This window comes from Punica granatum, chromosome 5, assembly GCF_007655135.1.
Source record: "Punica granatum isolate Tunisia-2019 chromosome 5, ASM765513v2, whole genome shotgun sequence".
NCBI lineage: Eukaryota > Viridiplantae > Streptophyta > Magnoliopsida > Myrtales > Lythraceae > Punica > Punica granatum.
This window is the reverse complement of record NC_045131.1, coordinates 27903612-27922531: the sequence shown is the minus strand read 5'-3', so window position 1 is coordinate 27922531 and position 18920 is coordinate 27903612. Positions and strand designations below refer to the sequence as shown.

The 18920-nt window shown below is 39.7% G+C and overlaps 2 protein-coding genes, 1 long non-coding RNA gene and 1 pseudogene across 3 annotated transcripts; 3 read left to right on the top strand and 1 right to left on the bottom strand.

Moving 5' to 3' along the window:
- The first annotated feature begins 1620 nt into the window (after positions 1-1620).
- LOC116209306 (exopolygalacturonase-like) lies at positions 1621-3175 on the top strand. The gene is made up of 4 exons (XM_031542907.1): positions 1621-1743; positions 1849-2154; positions 2247-2762; positions 2936-3175. Exons 1-4 carry the CDS (start codon positions 1621-1623, stop codon positions 3173-3175), a joined length of 1185 nt encoding a protein of 394 aa, XP_031398767.1.
- Positions 3176-5997: 2822 nt separating this feature from the next.
- LOC116209512 lies at positions 5998-7728 on the top strand. Its single transcript, XR_004157267.1, has 4 exons — positions 5998-6158; positions 6346-6471; positions 6596-6639; positions 7522-7728. It is a non-coding gene; the product is annotated as an uncharacterized LOC116209512 (long non-coding RNA).
- Positions 7729-9792: 2064 nt separating this feature from the next.
- Positions 9793-11371, top strand: LOC116209125 (annotated as a pseudogene).
- A 1975-nt stretch (positions 11372-13346) lies between these two features.
- On the bottom strand, positions 13347-17464 carry LOC116208444 (sugar carrier protein C). Its single transcript, XM_031541896.1, has 4 exons — positions 17221-17464; positions 16797-17119; positions 14321-14950; positions 13347-14019 (listed from the first exon to the last, which is right to left on the bottom strand). The coding sequence occupies exons 1-4, from the start codon at positions 17351-17353 to the stop codon at positions 13540-13542; spliced, it is 1566 nt and encodes a 521-aa protein (XP_031397756.1). The 5' UTR covers positions 17354-17464; the 3' UTR covers positions 13347-13539.
- Between the last annotated feature and the right edge of the window lie 1456 nt (positions 17465-18920).

Genomic DNA, 18920 nt, shown 5'->3' with positions numbered 1-18920 from the left:
AAGAGTTCTTGTCATCGTCCACATCATACATAAACCAGTATATGGTAGACAACAACGATTGTAACATCTACGGTTACTCAAGAATATTTAGAACAGATTTATTTTTCATGATTAGTCCTATATTTTTTTCTTTTTCCCTTTTAATACTCAGTGGTAACATTTAGATCATGTTTGGTATGCCATAAGGGGATGAAATGGAATGGCATAAATTTGATAAAATAAAATGCAATAATATTTAGAAACAATAGTGATATTGCACGCAGAAAAAACAGTGATATTAAAAAGTTGAGCTTATTTACCAATATAATATTTAATTTACAGTTTTAGATATAAGAAATTAAAACATAACATATGATATGTGCTTATATAAAGCTTAATTAAATGATGGGATGAGTATTACTTAATTTTTTGAAAGAGTATTGCTATTTGCTTCCATCAAATATAATAAATATATATTATCATAAAGAATGTTCTTTCTAACTCATTGAAGTGCCACCAAAATGAAAATGTAGCAAAAGACAGCATTCATATTCATTCTATTTTGTTCTAGTGTACCCAAGTGTAAGCTTAGGGTCCTTTCGGTTTAGACCCAATGTAATCCCTTCTGGGTCGATCTGAGCGGGCCATCTAACTAGACATAGCACGTTAACTGGAATAACTTCCCATAACCTCCAGCAAGATTTCAATCCAAGGTCTCAATAGGATGAGGAGACTCTTTTCATCCAGTGCTGTTCATAATTGCTTATGCTAATACGACTGTGGCGCTCATTGATGGAGCGGTCATGCTGCGAAAATTTTTCCCACTCCTTTCTCTCCAAACCCGATTCATATAGGCTGATCGCTAGCAGAACTTTCATATATATAATTACATCTGGCTTTCTTCTTTTCCAGGAACTTGTCACACACTTTACTAAAGCTTTTGTCTGAGTCCCTAGCGGAACGCACAGCATTATTAACTTCTCATGAACGATTGTTTAAAATGAATGAATAAGCAATCTCTTATATCTAACCTCCTCTTAATTGATTTAACTGAACATATTCTATTTTAAGATTAATTGTTACAATATCAAAGGTCATCTTTTTCTTTTCTTCTCTTTTCTTTTTTCCAATTAATTGTTACAATATTGAAGGTCATTTTCTTTTCGGTTACAAAGGAGACCTATTGCCTAGTATAATGAAAGATAAATCCTATATAACTAATAAATGGGCACGGATAATCCCACTAGGTATAAAACCTGGGACCTCTAGGTCAATAGGCGAGAACATGTGCCACTGCGCTACATTCTCCTTAATTATTGAAGGTCAGTTAAAACTAAGAATAAGAGCTACCTCAGGATCCACGGCAGTGACATAATGAATAATTACCTTTTTTTTCTTTTGGTGAATAATAGTTATCCTTTTTTATATATATTTTTCGGTGAGATCACAATAGTAATCCATAACAACTGAAATTGGTTTTAGGATTCTGTTGTGCTCTTCTGTCCCATCCCGCTATAAATTCAAGAATCTTAAATGACAAGCCCAAAAAAGAAAAATCACATTTCCAAGAAGGAGGAAGGCCAAAAAAAAAAACCCTTAAGTTAGAGGTAGTGGGAGAACAGGAAAGAAGAGATGGCGTCAATGAAGTTGCAAATCACAGCAGCAGCAGCATTGCTATTGCTGTCCGTTTCCATTGGTGACGCTGAGGTTTTTGATGTCATGAAATACGGGGCAAAGGCCGACGGTGCTACCTGCATTAGCCAAGTATTTGTTTCTGTGCACCTTAGCCAAATGATTCTTTGGTAATTGCTTCCTGGACGTGTGTTTCGGGTAAAATTGCAACTAACTTTCTTTCTCTCCTTTTTTAAGGCTTTGATGAGTGCGTGGAAGGAGGCTTGTGCATCGACAACACCTAGCAAAATACTGATTCCACGCGGGACGTATGCCCTCGGAGCCATCACATTTCAGGGCCCTTGCAAAGCCCCCTTGGAGTTTCAGCTCCAAGGCACGGTGAAGGCTCCGGCAGAGTCCGCCCAATTTAAGGAAGAGAGTTGGGTCACCTTTCAATACCTTGACCATTTAACCTTGTCGGGTGGTGGAGTCTTCGATGGCCAGGGGAAGATTGCGTGGAGCCAGAACGACTGCCATAAGAACAAGAACTGCAGGAAGATTATCGTAAGTCTTTATAATAAAAACATATCGAAGTACCGGTCTCATGCTGTTAGAAATGGAGACTGACATGAATGATGAATCGATCGAATGTGCAGAACTTGAGGTTCAACTTTGTCACCAACGCGCTAGTCCAAGACATCACCACTCTTGACAGTAAGAACTTCCACGTGAATGTACTGGGTTGCAAGAACTTCACCTTCAATCGCTTCACAGTAACTGCACCGGGCAATAGCCCCAACACTGATGGGATCCACATAGCCAAAGTCGACGGGATCAACATCACTGACTCAAGCATTGGGACCGGGGATGACTGCATCTCCATTGGGGATGGGAGCAAAAATATCCGAGTGACCCGGGTGAACTGCGGACCAGGGCACGGCATCAGCGTCGGGAGCCTAGGCAGGAACAAGGGCGAGGAGTCTGTGCAGGGTCTCTGGGTCAAGAACTGCACCCTCACTGACACGCAGAATGGCGTCAGGATTAAGACCTGGCCGGCATCCTTCCCTGGATCAGTTTCTGACATGCACTTCGAGGATATCAAAATGGTCAATGTCGGGAACCCTATCCTCATCGACCAGTTGTACTGTCCCTGGAACCAGTGCAAGGCCGATGTATGGAGCCCTCAAACCATATCCTGACTTACTTATGTCGGCTATGTCGACAGAGCTTCCTTTGAATTGTGAACTAGGATATCATTAGGGATTTGCTCATGGAGCTAACTTCTTTCCTTTCTTCCAACTCTCTCCTTATATGTTTTTTAATGGTTCATTCATTTACTCTACAGATCCCGTCTTTGGTGAAGATCAGAAACGTGACCTTCAAGAATATCCACGGGACCTCGTCCACAGCAGTGGCAGTGAAGCTCACGTGCAGCAGCAAGGTGCCGTGTGAGAATGTGGTGGTTGGCAACGTCAGGCTCACCTACACTGGCCCTGAGGCCCCGGCAGCCACCTCCCAATGTTCAAATGTTGCCCCCTCCTTTTTGGGCACGCAGACTCCCTCCGTTTGTGCCAAAGCTGCCTGAGCGCCCTGTATATAACAGAACTCTATATGTAGATAGATAGATATTCACCGAAAATATACAAATCCAATGATGAGAAAAACATTATTGGATAATGGAGCGGTTCATTTGATATGAATTGTAATTGACGGAGTTATGATCGTAAGACCATATTAATGCGTATTTGATGTATGGTGGGACCGTATTGTAAGAGGGACCAAAATAATGTATAGAAACCAATGTGGATTGGTTCAAATAATTCGAGTTCATTTCCTTAAACAAGACCTCGGCTTCGAGTGTCGTGAATGGAGAAAATTTATATTTACTCCTTTTAATTGGTCAGCTCGACTCATACTAGATTTGTCAAGGCCCATCGAGCTTCCAAATATCAAGATATATATTGAAAGGAAAATGATGTACAAAAGAGCAATTTAACGTACAAAAGGATCTAATTGATGTAAATTTTATGCGGACCTAATTGATGTATGTATAGATGGACCAGTTTGATATATATAGAAGGACCAAATTATTGAATAAAAGAAAAGATAAATCTAATGTATAGAGGGACGAATTTGATAAATAGAAGCATCAATTTGATTCACATTTTAAAAGAACCAAAATGATGCGACTTGTCTATCTTGGAGACGAACTTGTGTATTTTACTCTAATGAAAATGATACGCACGGACCCTAGTATAATTTTCATAGGCCTTGGCCCGTATAATCTATACATCTATATATTATACAGTATCAATGATTCTGTTTCATAATTACATATTTCTATAATTTTCAAAGAACAAAATGATTGGCGTCGATAACTCTAGCCTGTGCGCATGTGCAGCCCAACTGTCTAGTTAAGTTAAAGGAGATATATACAAGTAACTAGAGGATAAGAGGGGATGGTGCTATGCTAACTGCCTATTCTATTTACATGGTCTGAGGATTTATCTGAAGTAGAATCTCCTAAAGAATCGTTTGGTACAACAGCTGAATCGTTTGGAGGAGAGATATTCGAACTAATCATAATGTTTCCATTAATACTCCCTCGAAAACTGGGCGTCGGTAAGAACCAAAGCCCGAGTTTGGACCGAAACAACTGAAAAGAGTCTCGAGGCAATGACTTGGTGAAGATATTAGCAAGCTGCTACGAAGAGGGAACATAACGGGTAACGATGTTGCCTAGGGCGACCTTCTCCCGAATGAAATGATAGTCGATTTCAACAAGCTTAGTTCGAGCATGGAAAACTAGGTTGACAATTAGGTGACATGTTGTCTGAAAATAGGAAAGACAGTTGAGATTGTGAAATGCCAATATCTCGGAGAATGAAGGAAACCCAGACGAGCTCAGCTGCATCAAAAGCAAGAGCACGATATTCAGCTTCGGCAGTCGAGTGAGCTACAGTAGGTTGTTTCTTAGCACTCCACGAAATACAGTTAGCTCCAAGGAATGTGCAATAACCTGTTGTAGAGCAACGGGTGAGTTTACAACCTGCCCAGTCTGCGTCAGCAAATGCATAAAGGTCCAAAGAACTATTGGAATGAAACCGAAGTCCAATATCGAGAGTGCCCTTGATGTATCTCAAAATTCTCTTAACTTGCTGAAAATTTACCAAAGTGGAAGCATGCATGTGCTGGCAGACAAAATTAATAGCAAAGGCAAGATCGTGAAGCGTTAAAGTAAGATATTGGAGAGCTCCGACGGCACTTTTGAATGTAGAAACATCACTGTAAGGCTTGTCACCATCCTTAACTGAAAGAGGTTTAGAAGCCGAGGATGTAGCAATCGGCGACAATATTCCATAGAAGTGCGAACAAGAAGATCTGTGGCGTACTTGCATTAGGATGAATAAAGACTAGCGGAAGATCGAGTCGCTTGAATCCCCATAAAATAATGAAGGGGGTCGAGATCTCTCATAGAGAACGTCTGACTTAGACTGCAAATGAGAGAGTCCAATAAACATGATGAATCACCGGTAAGCACGATATCATCGACATAGGGAAGTAATCGAATAGTGTGGCCCTGATGATGGAATGCTAATTGCCTGTTCTATTTACATGGTCTGAGGATTTATCTGAAGTAGAATCTCCTGAAGAATCCTTTGGTGCAGCAGCCGAATCATTTGGAGGAGAGATACCCGAACTGATTTGAATGTTTCTGTTAATACCTAGCTCCTTAAAAATCAACGTCGAGCTGCTGTTTCTCCCTACCAAGCCGAGCTGAGCTGCTGCGGCCCCTGCTCTGCTCTCCCAGTCTGCCAAAACGCTTGCTGCTGTCCTGCTCTAGCCCGAGCTGAGCTGCTGCTTCCTCCCCTCCACTCCGCAGGCGGTGAGCTGCTGCTTGCTGCTCACTCCACTTTAACTGGTTTTCCCTGTCTAATAGTGTAATGTAGTCTTTCGATTGTGGATTAGCTGGTAGAGTAGCTGTTGGGCAAGTCGATTATGAAGGGATTAATTAGCTGATTATGAACATCGATTTTCGATTCCAGTTGGATGTCAAAGTTAACTAAATAGAAGAGTTAGATGTTGAAGTTGATGCCAAGATACAACATCGATTTTGTAATGTAATTGATGAACATTTTGTTTTGTATTTAATTTCATTCCTGCGGGTCAAACAGGTCGGGCCAGGTCCGACCCACCCTGCACAACCAGGGCAAGAGCACGCTAGTCCTGACCCGTGCCAGGTCGGCCAGGAAGCCCAGACCTAGGCCAGGTCTGGGTATTTAAATACCCAACCTGGCCCGACCCATAATTTAATGGTCCGTGTAGGAGGTGGCTATTGACTTTTCGATATTATTAAATAAGAGGGCAATAACCTATGGGCTTCTAAGGAACAGAGAACCACAGAATGTTGGTGGCGGCACAGCCGAAGTTGAGGTCTTGCCATTTGATTACTCAGTCGAGAATCACATCAAGGAGATGGACATGATCGCCAGGCTCTGTTGGGAGGAGGGTGGTATAGTTGAAGACAGCGAGATTGCGAGGTTGTCATCTTCCTTAACGTTCATAAGGTATTGCCCAGAATCCAAGATCAATTCTTGAGCTGTTTGCTAGGAATGAAATTGGCTTCATTACTTGTTTATCATTCACCCATTGTGGAAGTATGAATAAACAGTTCCTCGCATTGATGGCTGCAGGGGAATGAGCGATAATGAGCTTTACGTGACTTTTAACTAGTTGGTTTTTCCATGTGTTCAGGGAATGGAGATTCTTTAATTACGAACCTCGGGTCGTCGAGTTTTCATCCCAAACGTGTAGTGCAGCGGACGAAGGTGCTCTAGGACCCATACGTTATCGCAGTTCTCATCTTCAACTCTTCCCGAGGTATCAATAGCAAGGGGATATTTGTACCTTTTATTCTCACTTTGGCATAGGTTTTATTTTAAGCGTGCATTTTCTGAGCTAACCATCCGTCACAGTTCATCTTGATGTTTGCCTTTTCGATCAGATGCACAATATAAAGGATCAGGGAAGTGCGACAGCGGAACAATGGTCATTTTTCTGCACTTTTCCTCTGCATGAATTATACATGAAATTACAAGTTGTTTCTGGAAGACTGTTTAGAAGTATCCACTGCATTAACTAAATTACCCTGTTACATAATGGTTGCCAATTCTTGCTTGACTAAAGAACGCAAAGTACGGTTTACTTTTTCCGAAATTCTTAGAAAGTACAATGCAAGTATTAAACTCTCTTTGAAGATTTCTCAATAGACTATGAAAGTAATCACCTTGAAATTTTATCTTTCTAGCATGTTTGTCAGATTTGTTAGAACTCTTGTGCTATCATATCTCAGAACTTCCATTCTATTATGAGTTGTTTATATAAGGGAGTGGCTTCAGAGAGTTTAATTTCCCATAAATTCCCTAAGATCCAATCACCAAATAATGAGGATGTCAATAACTGATGTTGGTTGTTTTCGAAACATAAACTTCTGGTTATGTGAATTTTTTACTTAAGGGACATTCTCTGTTTTCTCTTTCTTTTTTTAAAAAAATAATAATAAATTAAGTTTCCATTGGAAGGAGGTCCCAAGCCATAAAAGTGCAGTATATGGAAATTATTGTGAGGAATTAAGTTTCCTGCAATATTGTAGATTCTAAGTGTCATATGTACACTTAATGCTAGCCTATTTTACCATTACGAAGCTAAGGAGCAAATTTGTAACTCGAGGACAACTTACTTCATGCATGGAATTCGGGATTTCACCTTTTTGTTCTGCAATGCCTTTGGATATTCTCATGCAGTACTACTCATTTATCTTTTTATATGGTATAGTTTTTGTATTTGTTGAATGGTTCATTTTGTCTAGTTGGAACATGTCCAATTCACAGTCATCGAACTTTTTTTTATTATTGATTTTATTTATTGCAGGAAAGATTTTGCTATGTACGTTGGGGGTCCTGTCCGGGCGTTGGATTGGTTTCCCAGATATGGAAAACATGACTTCCATATTAAACAGGGCGTTGATTATTATCATTATTATTATTTAAATTCGGTTATCACCTGTTATTTAATGATAGCATCTAAATTCTATATCATTTACTTCTGGCAAATATCATAGCGAGCCCTTTCATTGAATTCGACCCCTGCAAGTTTCTTTTATTTCATTATAGTCCGTCTTATTGTTCTTTCTTTATCTTATGCTTTTTCTATTATTCAATTAAATTTCGTACATTATTTTTCTAATGGGTTGCCCTCTCGACCACTGATCTCTTTAATGTCTTTGTTCATATATATATATATATATATATATGTATGTATGTATTTTGAGACAGTTATTTGCCCCACATGAAGTTTACTATCATGTCAAGGCAGTGACTCTCCCAATACAAAATGAAGTCATCATGAATTATGGGATAAGTAGTATCAAATAATTTCCTTCTCTTGCACTCGAACTTTTGGAATAATTTTGAAAATAATGATTTCTGACATGTCTGGTACCTTTTCTATATAATGCTAAAATGCATTACAATCGAGATTGTTGAAAAAATGTGACTGAATGAATACTCGTCATAAAAAGATATATGTTAGATACACTTTCGCTCGTTGAAATATATTTTAAAAAATACATTAAACTTAGACGAATTTCAATTTTATGCAAAATTAAGAACAAAAATTACTTCCGAAATTTTATTATTGATTTTTCATATATGGAGTAAAAATTGTATAGGTACCTTGAAAGGCGTACATCAACATAATGAGGAATAGGAAATTAAAGTTCATCAATATACATCAAAAGATAAAAGGTTAATTACAAGTATTGAAATTTTCATTGGGCTTAATGTGGGATGACGATTCTCAACAACAAGAAAAAGTTCTCTTTAGTTATATGCAAAAACGAAATTTTCAAGGTGACTTGAATGTAAGACTTCGCCAAAAAAGTCACGTCCTTTAACCACCATGTCAACTCTATTGGTTTTTAAAAAATAAATAAATAAAACATGTGCTTTCAAAATTTTTTGCTTACAGCCACTTGAAACTTTCGTTAACTTTTTTGTTAGAATTTGTTTTTGTAATTTTTAAATATGAAAAGTAATTTTAAAGACACACAATTGAGAAATTGAAAAGAAAAAAATATATAAAACGGAAGATGGTCGAAGAGGGGCTAGCTAGGGGCGGTATTGCAGGACCCTAGTCTACCACCACACTGGAAGTTGCCAGTTGGTCCTAATAAGGAAGAGCCGGAGAAAAATCTCGAAGGTGTTGGGCCGAAGCCGACCACCACCCCTTAAAATAAGGTAATCACAACATCGTGGCTCCACTGGCCTCTGCTTGTTCTACGTCCATTATTGTGTATATTTTCCTTTTATTAATTTATTTTTTTGAAGAATTTAATGGAAACTAATCGATAAATCGATAAAAAAAAAAAAAGGAAAAGCTTTAAGGAAAAATGAAAAACTTAAACGGGAAATACACAATTGATTATAAACAAAACAAGTTCAAGTATGTACTTTTAATTCTGAACAAGTTCAAAACAAGCCTATTTCTAGTACCCGCTCTCACGTGCAACGTAGGTAGTCACAACATCGTGGCTCCATTGGCCTCTACTTGTTCTACGTCCACTATTGTGTATATTTTCCTTTTATTAATTTATTTTTTTGAGAATTAATGGAAACTAATGGATAAATAGGGGGAGAAAAAAGTAAAGTTTAAAGGAAAAATGAAAAACTTAAACGAGAAATACATAATTGATTATAAACAAAACAAGTTCAAGTATGCACTTTAATTCTGAACAAGTTCAAAACAAGCCATATTTCTGACACCTGCCCTCACGTGCAACGTTTTCTTCCTTGTTTGAGTGAAGGGGAATTAACACGAGGTGCACTTTTGTATGGTACGTAGGAGGACTAACACGAGACGCACTTTTGCGTGGTGTGGGTGCGCACCTGAGCTTTGATATCATATTAATTTTCATGGGCTTATACAAGTTTGGACTCATTTCCACTTAAAACTCGAGCTAATAAGTGGTGATATCCAAGTTATATATTAATCCATGTATTTTTCTTTTATTTTTCAACGTGAAATTTATTCCATTTTACTCCTGAACGCTTACCATTTTGTCTTCATCCTTGGAGAAGTTTCTCCCAACCACGCTTATGCAACATTCAAATCAGTACTGCGTGCACAGCAGTGAGAAACTGACCGTCTTCCCTGATGATGGCTGCAGCCTTAGCGTTGACCGTGGCATCTAAGGTGACCCGAGAATATGGAAGAAGGGCTTCCATGATTCTTGGAGTAGTCCTATCTTGTTTTGGTGCTATCTTATGTTGCTCTGCTAATATAATATGGTCTGGATGCTAGTTTTGGGTCGGATCTTCTTTGAGTTCAGTGTTGGATTTGCCAACCAGGTGATTCTCACATTGCCATTTGATTATGTTTTACAACCTCCTTGTTTACAAGACGGAAACTGAATGAAGCCATATGTCAAATTTGTCATTCTTCCAAGTTTCCCGCTGATAATACCCGCAAAAGTATACACATATAATCATAAAAAGCCATTTAATGTTTGTAAACTGTTTCTCGAATCAATCTCTGGACAAATCCTACCGAAAGCATTTTCAAATATTGCTCGAGAAACCGAGAAAACTGAAAAAAGTTTATGCATTGCCATTTCTACTTATGTTTACGTCACAAACTGAATTTCCTGATTTCAGTCTGTTCCGATATACCTCTCTGAGATGGCACCTCACAAACACAGAGGAGCACTCAGCATTGGGTTTCAGTTATCGATCACAATTGGCATTCTTCTCGGGAATCTGCTAAGCCATTTCTTTGCCAAGTTAAAGGGTGAATCAGGATGGAGATTGAGCTTGGGAGGGGCCATATTTCCTTCTCTAATTACCATCATCGGGGGCTTCCTCCTCCCTGACACACCAACATCACTCATTGAGCAAGGCCACGTCCCCGAGGCAAAGCAGGTGCTAGAGAGGATCTGCTGCACCCACGAAGTCGATGAGGAGTTCAGCAGGCTGGTCGCAGTAGGCGAATCAGAACAATGGCTGTTATGATTCTGTTCTTTTGGCAATTCACAGGGATAAGTACTTTGTTTGGTATGATTGGGTTTAAAGGAGATGTGGCCCTGATATCGTCTGTTGTCACTGGTTCTGTTAATGTTGTTGCTACGTTAGTCTCGATCTATGGAGTCGACAGGTGGGGAAGGAGACCGTCCTCAACGGTGGAGCTGAGATGTTGATTTACCGGGTTAAGTATGGCTTCTATGATATGAGATATTATCCAGTGATCCAGTAGGGCAAACAAAACCGAAATCCTAACAGAGTCTTGGCTGAACCGGATTAACTGGCATATTCAAGAGTCGTCTTTCAGGAATAACTGGATTGATTGCAGGTAATCATCATGACAGCGAGTGATTGGTCTAGTAGAGCTGAACGCGGTGGCCAAGCTCGATTTGATGCTTATAAAGTGGTATGCAATTGTTGAGGTCCTCTTCATTTGCATCTATGTGGCCGGATTCGCGTGGTCATGGGGCCCTAAAGTTTGGCGTGTTCATCTATGCCGCCTTAGGTTTGGCGTGTTCATCTTCTTTCGATCCTTCGAGCTGATTATGTCAGGCTTTATGTATTACTTCCTCCCAGAGACAAAGGGGATTCCGATCGATGAGATGGACAAGGTGTGGAAGATCCACTGGTATTGGTCAAGATTCATAAGTCGTGACGATTTTCCAATCACAGGCCCTGAGAGGGGTAGACCTTCGACGCTATGAAACAACATGAACTTTTGCATGTTCAAATAACCACGTTACAGCAGTTTTATACGATCACCTTCGGGCTCATGTTAATTGATTGAATCAATGAAAAGAAACATAGGTACTTGAGGCAAAAATTGTATAGACGTTGGATGGAACAAGTCTAGGTATTATTTCAAGATTCAACTGATAATAATGGTTCGAGACGGACCTGTTGTAGGAATTGTTGTAGTAGCTGTGCTCGAAAGCCCAAATCAATAACCCGGGCTTGGTCCATGAGCTTGGGCATAGTTCTTCAGTTTTAGGTTAACATATTCTTGGGAATATTGTTGGGCAGAGTTGATGTCTTATCAATTTTCAAACTTCTTTCCAGCTCTTTGATCTGATGGCATAACTGTTTGAGAGCCCCTCAACCTTTTTTCCAAGCAATGTCTCTCCAACATCTGATTCTTTTCACTACTTCGTAACCCGACTCAAGATACGGTACTCCGTACTCGACTAATCCTTCATTACATCTAAAAACTCTATTCTACCGCATTTTAGAAATATATTAAATGTGTAACCATTTACTATTGACATCTTCTGTATTGCAGAAAGCGGGCATTTTTAATGCAATTTCATAAATTAGTAATTAACAGAGCAAGTTCTAATATATACTTAGCACTCGTACTTTGGAGACAAGGTAAGAACTGTATATAGGAGATCTTTTTTACTTTTGCACCGTCTAGTTATTATACCAACGCTAGAAAGAGATATATACACAATTGGTTGTTATATATACCTTTTAGCTTTTACTAACCCGAAATCTTAATGATCTTATCTTTGAAATGTGTGTTCGACAAGCTCGGTATTAAAAGGTTGGGGAGCCAGAGGATAAAGGAGTACAGGAAATACAATGGATAAATTGGAAGAAAAGGCAGCATCATATGATTCTTATGCTCATCCATGTGAAAGTTTTTAATTTTTGCTTATCCACTTCGGGTCCTATCCACAAACATATCCATAGCGATAGGGATATGTATTCTTAAGAGTAATGACTAGCTAAATCCGCAGCTGCATTTATGCCGTCCCTCTTTTTCGTTTGGAAAAGGTGCAAAATCCGTGATTAAAAAAAATGGCTTAAGAACTTCCCTTATTTTTCGGGAAAATTTTGAGGCCAGAGAAAGGTACCATGTAGTTTACTAATGAACAAATATTCATTTTTATGGTGTCAATTCTTTAAGAAATCTTCCCTTGAGTTTACAAGGCATTTAAACTGTTTTTTTTTTGTCGGGTACCACCTAATTAAATAGAAAAACATTGATATGAAGGTCTGGCTCTCAAATGGACGGGATAACTTCTCCTTCCACGATTATCGGCCTTATAAAGTCCCCCAACGTCATTATTGCACCCGATGAAATGAAAGAAAAATGCCCATTCCACCCACCAGAGATCATGTGAATCGATTCCCACAGTCTGCAAATGATAGAATATTGTGCCTTTTTCAGGCTTTTCAATTTTTCAAATTTGTATGAATGCCGTGTTGAAAGCAATGCTGGGCTTTTTTCAGTGTCTAACTCTGAAGGTTCCAGCAGGAACTTTATGGCAACTATCTCCCATACACATTACTCCTTTGTCATGTTGACGTAACAGCAACTAGGTCATTAGTAACTCGGATCACAAACGATTATTGGAATAACGGGGAAAGCCCGATAACGAACGTCGACCTTGAATGGATGTGTCGGTTAGTACATGTCGCCATGCAATATTCACCGGACCTTTTCTATCTACAAAATTTCACCCATATTCAGCTTCACGTAACACGATAAACCTAATGCTAATTTGTGCTGTGAACTACATCGAGTTTGACGAGAGCTTGAGGATCGATATCATCAAATTTTCTTTGCACCTATTCGGATGTACCCAACTCAAAAGTTGATATAGTTTCTAATTTTCCGTGATTAATTTCCATCACTTCTGCTTATTGTTTTTGGTTTTTTGATTCATAAATCAATGGAGACAAGCATTTTTCATATCAATTGTACTCGGGAAGTCTGCTTGGAAAGCATTGTGGGAATGATGAAACATTACAATTCAGGACAAATCTATATTAAAAACCTTTGACCTTGGAACCAATAATAATACTATGTACCCCTATCAAAGCCTATATAGTAGTAGTGGCAGCAACTGGCCATGGTTGAAATCATCTAAATTTGCTTTACTGGCTGTCCGTTCTTGCCCATCTCGAGCCCTCCGTAGGGCAGGTCCACGTTGGTAACAAATCTCGACCAGTACCAGTGCGTCTTCCAGACCCTGCCCATCTCCTCGATCGGGATGCCCTTCGTCTCGGGCAGGAAGAAGTACACGAAGATGGACATGACCACGACAAAGAATGCGAAGAAAATGAAGAGGCCGAACTTGAGGTGGCACAGCATTGTCAGGAAGACCTGGGCGACCGCGAACGTGAAGATCATGTTGACGGAGACGTTGATACTCTGGGCGGCGGACCTGATCTCCAGGGGGAAGATCTCACTGGGCACGAGCCACCCTAGCGGCCCCCACGACCACGCGAAACCCGCCACGTAGATGCAGATGAAGAGCACCACGAGTATCGCATACCACTTGGGGAGGTCTCCTGGATTCCCGTCGACTCCGAATTTGGCAGCAATGCAAATTGTTACAAGTATCTGCAACAAAACAAGTCCACACATCATCAATAATCATGCAAAAAATGCGTCAAGTTGCACTTTAATAGTTTGGGAAAATATTTCCAACTTTCCATTTTGTTTCCTTTATGAAAAAATACCATATTATCTATCTATCCATGCGTGCACGCGCGCGTGCACACACATATATATATATATATATGAAACAAAAAATGCCCAGAAACTGACATTAATCTTAGAATTTGCTAAAATTAAAAATCAACCAAAAATTAATGATTATAATGTCTTAATTAACATTGAGTTATAGCTAGTAAACTTTTACCTGGCATATCAACATCTGAGTCCCACCCTCAAGGAAAAGAAATCTCCTTCCCCACCTGTCAACTCCATAGATCGACACAAGCGTGGCGACAACGTTAACTGTGCCAGTGACCACGGCGGACATGAGGGCGGCGTCGTTCTTGAACCCGATGGTCTCGAAAAGAACGGGGGAGTAGAACATGATCACGTTGATGCCGGTGAGCTGCTGGAAGAAGGGGATGAGGATGGCCATGCTGAGGTGAGGCCGGTACTTCCTCTGGAGGAGATTCCTCCATGGGTGCTCGACTTGCTTGGAGGCCTCACTGGCTGCAACGAGGTCGTCGAACTCCTCGTCCACATCATCGATCCCTCGGATCCTCTGGAGCTTTGTCTTGGCCTCCTCCTTCTGGCCCCGCTCGATCATTGAGTTGGGCGTGTCGGGGAGGACAAGGGATCCGATGGTGATGATGAGGGCAGGGACCACGGCACCACCCAAGCTCAACCTCCATCCCCAACCACCCTTGATCTTGGCAAAGAAGTAATTCAATATGTTGGCCACAAGGATTCCTATTGTGATGGACAATTGGAACCCAATGTTGAGTGCTCCTCTGTACTTGTATGGCGCCATCTCAGATAGGTACAGTGGCACAGACTGTAAATTTCACCAAACATGAAAAGAATCTACCATCATAAATCATTCTCCTCTCCATAACAACAAAATCATTATTTATATCCGGGAAATAAGAGAAAAGTAACCAATTCAAACCGTGAAATTTTGAGATGATTTTAATCATCGGTTAATACAAGACATGAACTGTTTGAAACTCTACTACAAGTTCCGAATTAAGTTTGCATTGATCATGTCTCAACCTGACTATAGAAACACGAGACCAAGCTCATCTGCAGTTAAAAACGTCCATCTTTATACGCAGTCGGCATTAATTCTTTTGTTACCCACAACTATTTACAGTTGTTGCAGTGCATTGACAGCATTGTTGTTCAAAATTCAAATGGAGAGAGATCAAATGAGTTAACCGGATTTTTACGAGAAGTTACTTTGATTTTCATCGAAGGCGACACTTCGTAAAATATCAAGAATTTGTTCCAAAGGGACCACATGCGGTACAATTTGTTTATTACAAGATTAAATAAGTCAAAACAAATTGAAGAATATACTTTTCTTTTACGCAATTATTGGCTGATTTGAATGAATTTTTGAAACTTTCTTTGTCATTTTATATGTGAATGTTGCTGTCAAGATTCAATTCTTTTTTTCTAAATCAACGCCGTAGCTCTGCGAGTAAACGCTTGCCCAAAGAGAGCAGAGTGGGGATGTCATGTGCGTAGAAAAACGGGGCACATGACAAAGTTTTAAAATAAGTAAGACCAAAACAATGGACCCCATCACTATGCCCTATATGGTTTTGTTTGGTTGCTTGGAAATATTGGAAAAGCTTTTTCCCCTGTCCGTCTTCTTGTACCGCCATTTCCGAGCAGCCAAACGAACACCACGGGACCAAGAACTTTTTCATGTCCATCTCCGAACAGTCTCTTCGTCTCTCTGAATCGATAGATTAGCACTGACGGGTAAGGCCCAATGTTGATCTAACGTTTCAGAGAGAGCAAAGGGACGGTCCGAAGAATAACCAGAAATTTTTTTATTCAACAAGAAGTAAAGGCCACATGAAAACGACAAAAGAGTTTTGCGGAAGATTTATTATATTTATTTATGTGTAAATATTTTGTTCGATTCCTACCGGGCGAAAAAAAAAAAGAGTAACTTTTGTTTGATATCAGAGGCAGCTTTTGCAAGAAAAGCCATCTTCGTCATCTTCTTCCCACCATTTTCTAATATATCTGCTGCTTAAGATCATCCCGTATCTCCATTCTCCAGTGACCTCAAGCAATTTTTTATTCAAGTGAAAAATAAATAGACCTAATAAATCGACATAAAATAAGAACATCGAGGAGCAAGCCAAGTTGCACCGATAAAATCGAATCTAAAATATTCACCCCAAAGAAAAGGTCGAATGTAAAATCAGACGAGTATATTTGTCACTGCATTTCATTGTCCATGTCAGTGGCAGATCAAAACAGACAATAAATCAAGAAAAATCAATAAAAATAATTTTTAAAGAGAAAATTGTTTTAATTTTTTTTTTAAATTGGGTATTGAAGTGAGACAAGCGGGCAGGGAATTTCAAAAGGCGGAATTAATCTTCACACGCATTTCATGAAAACAAACAAACAAACAAACAGGAAAACTCCATACAGGAGCATTTATGTTTTTTTTGGGAACTGAACTAATTCCAGCTCGTTTTACCCATGGAAAAGCAATTTCTCAAAATTTTCATCTTTTTTGTTTTCCCAGAAAATATCATAAGCAAAACGGAAAACTGTTTTCCAGTATTCTCCAAGCACCACACTGAATATGTAAATCTAAACCGACTCTATGGCTTAAACCGAAGAACATGGCGGTAATGGAGCTTAATAAGTACCTGGTTGGCGAACCCGATCCCGAAACCGAGCAACATACGGCCAACAATGAGCATCCACACGGCCTTGGCGGCGCCATTAATGATAGCCCCGGCGCAGAACAGGATCCCACCAAAGAGCATCGACAGCCGCCTCCCGAACTTCCGGGTCACGGTGGAGGCGACAATTGAGGACAAGAGGGCAGCCAAGTAGAGGGAGGACGTGAACATGGTCAGCGTCTGGCTGTCGTACTGGCAGTACTGGTTGGTGCTCTGGTTGGCTTCCTTCTTCCGGTACACCGACGGGAAGAACTTCCTCAGGAACGAGGGCATCGTCGTGACCCCGCCTGCAAAAAATAAAACGCGTTCCAAACGATCAAATCCTTCGAGAACTTTTTCAAACCGTAAAAGACAGAACGAATGTTCCTCCCCGATGCTGCCTCCTCACCGGAAATCCCGATGTCGTAACCGAAGATGAGGCCACCCATCGCGGCGACGATACACGTCGCCATCACGAAGGGGGTGAGGTTCCCCGGATACTCCTTCTTGTTGTCGGAAACTATCCCTCCGACCGCCGGCATCTTCGCTCTCTTGTAATCTCACTCTCACACAACTAAAACAAATGAACACACCCCAACCAACAGAGTTTAAGGAGGAGGAGGTTGAAATAGATACAGAGGATTTGAGCAGGGGGTGGGTTGCAAGTGTTTATATAGAAAAACAAGTAGTAGAAAATAAGCCCTTTTTTATTTTTCCTTTAATAAAAGAATTAAAATTATTTTTTTTTGTTGGTAATAATTTGGGGAACAGTTGAGCTGTCAAGTGGTGTTATATAATTTGGATTAGCTTAAATATTGATTTTTTTTTTCTAAATGCGTGTATTTAGAACTCTAATATACAAGGCCATGCCTTTGTCCTAAAGTCTCCCTAGTGGGTTGGCCCTTGACCGTTGGGGGGGCCCATTTTTAAGCACCAACTTGCGATTAGTTTACTTCATCATGTCATCGTGGTCTATGATGAGCCGAATTTTCTAACACCATATATATCCGAGCTGGCTCTAAGGTTGGTATCGTGTAATGTGTAAGTATGACGTAAAATCTTTTATATAGACTCACATCGTAAGCCAGCGAAATTTAGGATTTGTCTAGCTGGTGCGTACTTAAGAAATATGAAGTGCGTCACCGCATTTGGGAATTTGGATAGTGAGCGAAAACAGTCCGCGCTAGAACAACGCAACTGAGAGCGACTTCTAGTTCATTTGGCGAAAATAGTATTCCAACTCCGTCATCTCTAAATGGAAACGAACTCATTGATATGCAACTGAAGATAAAACGTGATTATGCAGCTATCAAATATGATGGCGTAGACTTCGAGCTACGGCTCTTGCCAGTATTTAATTTTTGTCAAGATCTTCAAAATACATTGACTATTATGTATTTTTAGATAACAGAAGCCCAAATTTAAGAGGGGATACGGTCGAGAAGGAGTTGGTCCAATTGAGTGGCACTACTCGTCCTTTACTCATAATCAAAATGTTTTGATTTTCGATTTCCATTTTCGTGTCAATTTATTTTTCTTACTCCTAACCGGAAAATGGGAAAACACTATTTTGAGATTGAGACGGTGTCGGTGAGATTTGGATAATCTCAATTATACACGTCAGATAATGATCAGAAAGGAGAACAGAAGTTGGGAAGTCGCAAACAACAATAAGTTCACACACAAAATTCACGGAACAAAATTGAAACTAACGAACAAATCTCTACGCAAATTCAGCAGCATGCATGCAAAGAAAGTCATCCAAATATTGCCGCAATATATATGACGTGATATTTCTATTTCACTGGTGACTGGATTGAAATAAGATATATGTTAACTACGATCTCGGATTTAAATCTTATAAATGGACAAAGATCATAATTAAGAGATGAGCCGATTCGATAAACATTAAATTAGTAAAAATTCATTTGATTTCTAAATATCAAAATGTTCGGTGAGAATAATATTTTTATTTATTTATTTTAATAATTATATATTTTTTTGCATTTATCTATGTTTTGGATAACGTTGGAATGGGGATTTACTACGGGAGGGTTTTGGACGGCGGTGATTGTCGCAGATGCAGAGATCAGCGGTGGAGATGCGTGA

What these genes read in the sequence shown, in the direction of transcription:
- LOC116208444 (XM_031541896.1), bottom strand. Translation starts at nt 17,353, where the DNA reads ATGCCGGCGGTCGGAGGGATAGTTTCCGACAACAAGAAGGAGTATCCG. An exon ending in TTACGACATCGGGATTTCCG is followed by an intron (nt 17,120 to 17,220) that starts GTGAGGAGGCAG and finishes TATTTTTTGCAG; the next exon opens with GCGGGGTCACGACGATGCCC. An exon ending in GGATCGGGTTCGCCAACCAG is followed by an intron (nt 14,951 to 16,796) that starts GTACTTATTAAG and finishes TGAAATTTACAG; the next exon opens with TCTGTGCCACTGTACCTATC.
- LOC116209306 (XM_031542907.1), top strand. Translation starts at nt 1,621, where the DNA reads ATGAAGTTGCAAATCACAGCAGCAGCAGCATTGCTATTGCTGTCCGTT. An exon ending in GTGCTACCTGCATTAGCCAA is followed by an intron (nt 1,744 to 1,848) that starts GTATTTGTTTCT and finishes TCCTTTTTTAAG; the next exon opens with GCTTTGATGAGTGCGTGGAA. An exon ending in AGAACTGCAGGAAGATTATC is followed by an intron (nt 2,155 to 2,246) that starts GTAAGTCTTTAT and finishes TCGAATGTGCAG; the next exon opens with AACTTGAGGTTCAACTTTGT.